General features: G+C 50.8%; 1 protein-coding gene across 1 annotated transcript; it reads left to right on the forward strand.

The window, feature by feature from the left end:
• Positions 1–237: 237 nt before the first annotated feature.
• On the forward strand, positions 238–3861 carry MSX1 (msh homeobox 1). Its single transcript, XM_038400837.2, has 2 exons — positions 238–827; positions 2662–3861. Exons 1-2 carry the CDS (start codon positions 359–361, stop codon positions 3090–3092), a joined length of 900 nt encoding a protein of 299 aa, XP_038256765.1. The 5' UTR covers positions 238–358; the 3' UTR covers positions 3093–3861.
• Positions 3862–7202: the final 3341 nt, after the last annotated feature.

Here is a 7202-nt window from a genome sequence, read left to right on the forward strand (position 1 = left end):
GAATAGGAGCCATTCTTGCAAAAGACAAGAGACGGGCACAGAATTTACTCCAGAGGAAAGTTTCCCACTAACATCCTCGCGGTTCAGCGGGAGCAAGAAGGCAGCGGCCTGTTGATAGTAGCGAAGTCCCGCGCCGCGTCCAATGGGAAGCGGCCGTCCCTCCCCTCTGCGCGCTGATTGGACAGCTCTGGAGTTCGCTTGGCCTTATTAACAAGTCCGGCCGGGAGCCGCGGCTGCAAAGTGCCCAACGCCCCGAAAGCGACGCGAGGGAGTCGCTGTTGCACTGGCTGGTCACAACCCCCATGAACGGCGGCTGCCGCGGCTCAGCGCTCAGGTCGGGAAGGAGGACTGCCTCTGCATGGCCCCCGGTGTTGATATGACTACTGTACAGCTCGGGGTCAAAATCGAGGAGTCTCCTGCGTCTGCTTTCAGCAAGCCCAGCAGCTGCATCCAGGCGAGCGTGGCGGCGATGGGAGGAGAGGAGGAGGGTGACAAGCCCAAAGTGTCCCCAAACCTCCTGCCTTTCAGCGTGGAGGCGCTCATGGCTGATCACAGGAAGCCGGGGGCCAGAGAGAGCATCGCCACCAGCCCCGAAGGGGCAGTGCCCCTGGCTGCTGGGGCTTCCACTCATCAGACCCTCAGTCCCAGGGTGGGATCCTTATCGGTGGCAGCAGAGACGCCGGCTTCCCCGCTGCCGATCAACAGCCATTTTCCTGTCGGGGGACTAGTAAAATTGCCCGAAGATGCACTTGTCAAATCGGAAAGCCCCGAGAAGCAAGAGAGGACGGCCTGGATGCAGAACGCCAGGTTCTCCCCACCTCCCCCTAGTAAGTAGGAGATCCGATTCCTGTGGCTAAATTGAATGTGTAAATACAGCAATGTGCCGTGTATGTTGTGTGCACTAGAACGCAAACTCCAGAGTCCTGATCACAGGGGAATTCCACAGGACTGATGTTTGGGACTCTTAGTTTTAAATTTCATTACAGAGAAGCCGCTATTTCCCTTCGTCTCCCCCCCCCCCACAAAAAGCAAAAGCTCCCCAAAAGCTATTTGCACGTCGCATTGCGTTGAATCAGTTTGGGACAGTCCTTGTAGATCACTAGAACTGGACTTCCGCTTAAGCGAAGTTAGTTATACTGATGTTCCCGTGGAATTTCTTTCCCCAGCACGTTTAATATGCTTTCTTTAAAAAAAATATTTAAAATGTTTCTAATGGCAGAAGATGGCTTCAGAGTTTCAAATGGAAAGGGGGAATTGAAATGTCTCCTACCAAACGTTCTTTGGGGGAAAAATACTCCATTGCGTATGTCAGTTCAAGTTTTGATTTGAACGAACCATACACATTCTCCAATCATGGCTTCAGCTCAGTGGTGTTCTTGTTGAAAGTGGTTTGTGTTATTTTGTAGCGATACACATAGAGATCAGGTTCTTCAATCCTGATGCTTCAGTCCTGGGACTCGTTATAGGCGTCATGAGTGCACGCTCGGTAATTGCAAGTGTTTTATTTGGAAAGTACGTAAATCTGCGATTTTAGATTTTTTTCCATTTTATTTTTGATATAAGTAAAATTCTAAAAATATCAAACCGGATGAGCTCTATTTAGATGAAAAAAATCATGTCTAATTATTATGCAGAGTTCCAGAAATTCAGTACAGAAGATTCTATCTCTGGTTCCTTGTGGGGCCAATTCTGCTCCTCTTACTAAATAAAACGAGCAGAATTTGATTTATACCCATGTTGCCATATAGAGTTCAGCACGGTGAAACTCGTTCAAAGGCCCTTGAGAGAGGATAGTCTCCAAAAGTGAGTTGTGTGCATATTTTTGTGGCTTTCATTGATTTATATTACAAAATTAGCAGAAGTATTTTTAACTCAAAATAAAACAGGCCAGGGTTCGGAAGAGTCTCTTTTACATTTTAAATTAGGCCATAGGAAGCAGAAGGCTATGAAGGGCAATAGACAGAGTGTTAATTCAGAGCTCATAATTAATTACATGCTTAATCTCTTTCCCAGGGGCCTAATGAAGAGGGTGTGAGCCTGAGAAGGCCTGCCTGTTTTATTTTTGTAGTTTAGTCCAATAAAAAAAAGACAACACAGACACTTTCTTGGGGGTCTTCCCCCTCTGCCCTAGGCTAACACCGGCACCCCTTTTATGTCCTTTTACATTTTAAAAAGTAAGCGGACATTGAGGATATATGGCTCCCTGTAGTGCAAAGCGTTCTGTCGGCTGCTTTATATAAAGGGATATCGATGATCTAGCAATGAGCCCTCAGTGGGTACTAGTAAGCATCACTGGGGCTGTGACCATTTGGGGGGAGAGTTTTGAACCCTTTGTTACACACTCTTTGAAAAACACACAGCCACTGCTCCGCAGAAAGAGGGCGATCATTTCAAAAGTGCTATAGACATTGGAGATGGGCCCGCTCCAAAGCCCCTTGCATCTAGGCAGGGGCTAGGATCTGAATGTTAGCCCCCAGACTCAACCCCTCTTCCCACCCCTCCCTGACGCGTGTGTGTGGGGGGGGGGGGCACTGCCTGTGAATTTAGCAGTCTGCGCCCGGTAGCGGCTCTGCAGCGTTGCCTTGTGCCAGGTGCGATGTGCTGATAACCAGCTGGCTCTTTTTTTTTTTGGTCCTTGTTGCCCCTTCTCCCTTCCCCCAGGACGGCTGAGCCCCCCGGCCTGCACCCTGCGCAAGCACAAGACCAACAGGAAGCCTCGGACCCCGTTCACCACGGCGCAGCTGCTGGCCCTGGAGAGGAAGTTTCGGCAGAAGCAGTATCTGTCCATCGCCGAGCGAGCGGAGTTCTCCAGCTCGCTGAGCCTCACCGAGACCCAGGTGAAGATCTGGTTCCAGAACCGGCGCGCCAAGGCCAAGAGACTACAGGAGGCCGAGCTGGAGAAGCTGAAGATGGCAGCCAAGCCCATGCTGCCCCCGGCCGCTTTCGGCATCTCCTTTCCTCTGGGCGGCCCGGCGGTGGCGGGCGCTTCCCTGTACGGAGGCTCCAGCCCCTTCCAGCGGGCAGGGCTGCCAGTGGCTCCCGTGGGACTGTACACGGCTCACGTGGGATACAGCATGTACCACCTCACATAGAGCGCAGCGGGGCCACACGGAACCCACCCGACAGCAGCCTGGCTGGGGCGCCCCCTCCCTCCAAAGCCAGCGGGCCAGCTCCTGTCCCTGCCTAGCCATCTTGTCCCCACCAACCCTCGGCTTGGCTTTCAAGCGCCCCCCGCACACCCCCCCCACCCCTTTCCCTGCACCTCTCGCCCCGATTCCGCGCTCCTCACACTCTGCGAAGTTCCTAACAGCCCCTTTGCAGAGACTTCCAGCCACCGGGCTGCACGGTCAAGTCTGGCTTTGTTTGCCTCTTTTAGCTCTTTATTCTTCGGCACCCTCCCTGCGTTTAAACGTTGATCCGATCTCGCCAGTGGTTTCCACAAGCTGCTCCTCCCTCAGATCCCCAAACCAGGAGAAACCGAAAACATCAACCATCTTTCCAGCTCAGACAAGGGGCCGTGGCTCCAAGTCCTGTGATTTCTTCCCAGGTTAATTCCGAGACACGCAGGCAGAGCTAAGAGTTTGGGGATAGAGCACTGCGTTATTTGGGAAGGGTTGGCTTGGAATTGAAATGACAAAGGCTGAATGCCCGGAACACTTTTCTCTCTCTTACGCAAGAAAGAGACAAAATGTACAATAGTCTCTCCGTATTCATTTAACAGCGCTGTCTGTTATCTGTGTTTCTTCCTCCAACAGCTCCTTTGGAAGGGGCCCTGTGTACTATGTAATATACTGTATATTTGAAATTTTATTATCATTTATATTATAGCTATATTTGTTAAATAAATTAATTTTAAGCTAATTTTAAGCTTGCCGTATGTTGATTGACCTTGGTCTCCACTCCAGACCTGAGCAAACGGATTGGATTTGTTCTCCTCCCAAACAAGACATCAGTGTGTAGATGAGATTCCGCAGCGAGCACACATGAAAAATACTTTCCTTGCCCTAGGGTTATCCAAATGATATGTCCTGTAACAGATTTTAGGGTGTACTCCCGGATTTATTTGAATTTTACTTAAAAGTTCCCCCACTTTTTCTCTGATGCGAAAGAAGTATCCTGACCCACCTAACAATTTGGACTCAAAATGAATTGCTCGGTAAATGTCAGAATCCTGGAATGAAGAGGTCAGATACACTAGGAAGGCTGATCTCAGCCGACTGCTTGAGGAACCGAGTATGTCCCCTTTCTTGTCCCAGATTATTTCAAAAGCCAGTTGAACAGAATTAATTTCTCCCGTATCATCACATTTCACGAGCCCCAATTTTCTGTGCGATTAAGTGAAGTAGGTGCTACATTTCTAACCCGAGTGCTGCTGCTGAGATTAAAAAAAACCCAATCCCGAGCAGTTTGTCTAGTTCCAGACTCCGAGTATTGCGGGAGTATTAACGCGCTCTGAAGGCGAAGCTGGTTTCTCATCTGAAGTTATCGGGGCTACAAGCAAAATAGAGCTCGGTGGCATTTCACAGGAAACATGGGGCTACAGCTTCCTCTCCTCCAGGCTGCGCTTTGGGGCTTTGAAGGATCTTTGGGGTTGAGGGGAATGCGCAGGGGGGTCTATTCAGTTTCTGGTTGAAAGCTATTGGAGTTACTCCGAGGATGTAGGTAACTCGGTGTGCTAAGTGGGGGAACATTGCAGAGATAAAGGATACGCTCCAGGCCGGCCTGGTGTGGGTGGAGAGGGAGACGGGACATTGGGTTGAGAGGCAAGGCCGGTTCGGTGTACAAAGGGGCCCTTGACACCTCCAGGCCTTATGCTGGGTGACTGGGTGGGCAGCGCGATCAGTGGGGGGAGCCAGCAGGCAGGCTGGGGCTGGGAAATGGAGGGGACAGACCTTGCAGTTGCGGGTGGGAGGTGGGATTAGGGACGCAAGTCTTTTAAAGGAAAGGGGTGGGGACAGCTCGCAGCTCAGGAATTCTGCCCTTGGGCCCTGTAGGATTGAAGTTCAGCTTCGCGCTGGCGCCTGGAGAGCTCGGGGGGCGACCCCCCCCCAGCCCTCAGGTTCTCTGGACTCCGTAACTCTTACAAAGGTCAATTTCAAACCGGCTTTGATTGAAGTCTGGATTTGTCAAAATTACCCTCCAGAAAACATTAGCGACATTAAAGGTGTTCAGTTACCGCGGGGGAACTGGTGTAAGACATCCCTGGGCCAACTCCGGGCGATCGCACGCAGCTGTTTGGTATTGTAAGGCAAAACCTACAATACCGCTTGCCCAACGCGAAGGTCACAAGTATGAGGCTGTTCTTCTCCCTGTGGACGCAGAGCTTCGAACAAATGGGGGACCCTCTGGCCGTAGGGAAGCATTTCGTCTGGGAGCAACAGACTCGAGCTCAACCCGCAAGATCCTACCGCGTTTCAGTACAATGAAGTCCCCCGCTATACAGGCCCATTGTTGCTTTGACATGAATGCTCCCCATAAATTCCTCTCTAACCGTGCCACTCAATCTGATTTCGGTTTGGGAAGGATCGTTAGGCAAAGACTTTTCTGTCTCTCTCTCTCTCTCCTTTTGTCTTTACGTCCAAGCAATGGCACCGGGCTTTCCCCTGCTCGCCTTGCCAGCAATTTAAAACATGAAGGTTGAGGCAAAGTTAGAAGAGAAATAATTGCTGTAATGAGCCCGGGCAATCTTCTGCAGGCACAACGTGGCTCCAGCGAGACTGTAGCTGTGGGCGAGACTTTTATCATCTTCTAACTATCAATGATGCTTTCAGTAACTCAGCACGACATACCTGCGCCTTGCCACTCTCTCAAGCGCTTGCTTTTCTAATCTCCCCGCTCTCATCTTTCTCCTGATCCCCCCCTCCCCGCGCTATTTTCCTTTTTCTTGCGTGCCCGTCTTCTTGTCCTTTCTTTTCTCCGCTTTGTGAAAACCACGGCGGCTGTAATAGTGACAACCGCGCAGAGCCTTGCACTGTGGCGAGACACACCGAGATGCAGGCGATTTCCCACGTCCCGGCTCCAAGAGAGTGGCCTGGGATAACGCTGCCGCCGGTGAGATTAGATCTCGTGCCAGAATTCACCTTGAGAAGGGCCTTTCAAAAGATCAGACGGCAGGAGTCACCCCCAGGTCTTCAGGCAACACACACTTTCGGGAAAGCAGGGGCTGCCTGCCACCCTCACCTTTGCCTGCACCTCTGGGTGGATATTAAATGAATTACCACCCAAAGAACGCTGAGCTTTTGCATCAGAGCCAGGCCCTTTCACCTCTCTCGCTTAGTTGGCTTGTTTCTGTTTTTGTTTTTTACACTGTGCCAACTCCGAAGCAACGAGTTCTACCGACCGCGTCTTTGCTTTAGGTCCTTCCTCCCCCGACCCTTGGGGTAAAGTCCCTGGTTGCTCAATTAAACCCAGATGAGAACAATTAATAACTAAGTAATGACAATAAGTTGGGCATCACACGGATGAACGCGCCATGTGAATAGGAAAAGCGCACACAAAAGAGCAAAAAGGATTTGTCGGCTCTTTCTAAGGGGGGGGGGGGTTGGCTTTTCTTTTCTCTTCCCTCTGGCTTACCAGCAAATAAAACTCACTTTGGTGTCTTTGTCGCCTTAAGGATCTCAGTGAGCAGTTGGAAATGAGAATGGCTGCTTTCCTTTCAACTTGAGGGTGCTGGCGCCACGCAGCCCCAAGGATAGAGAGTAGCCAAAGCAAAGTTTCTTAATCTCTCTCTCCTCCCGCCAGTCAATTCCCTCTCGCACAAACAGCGTATCCCCACGCATCTCGATGGAGGCTATGCACACACAACGGACGGAACACAAGGAGATTTCCCCACAAATCCCCCAACTATAGAACATTGCATGTAAGGCCCCCTCCCGCCCCCCCCACACTGTGCTATAGTGAAAGCAAACCAGACAAAGCCCGAGAGGGCGCCTCCTATGTAAGAAGTAGCATGTCAATGCAAATCTCTACAGAGGAAATAATCCATCCACCCAGTAGCCAGACCAGGGGGAGTGTAAACAAACGAAAAAGGAAGCCATTTTGGTAAATCTTCCCCCCGAAAGGAGTCCAGTTGCAGTATTTTGTTTATGACTACATGATACTCACCAGAATTCAGCCTTTTGATACACGTGACCAGCCAGCCTATATCTCCATACTTTCAAAACGACATGCAACCCCCCGCCCCCAACACCAAAGCGTGCTTG

The sequence above is a fragment of the Dermochelys coriacea genome, chromosome 4 (assembly GCF_009764565.3).
Source record: "Dermochelys coriacea isolate rDerCor1 chromosome 4, rDerCor1.pri.v4, whole genome shotgun sequence".
Taxonomy (NCBI): Eukaryota; Metazoa; Chordata; order Testudines; family Dermochelyidae; genus Dermochelys; species Dermochelys coriacea.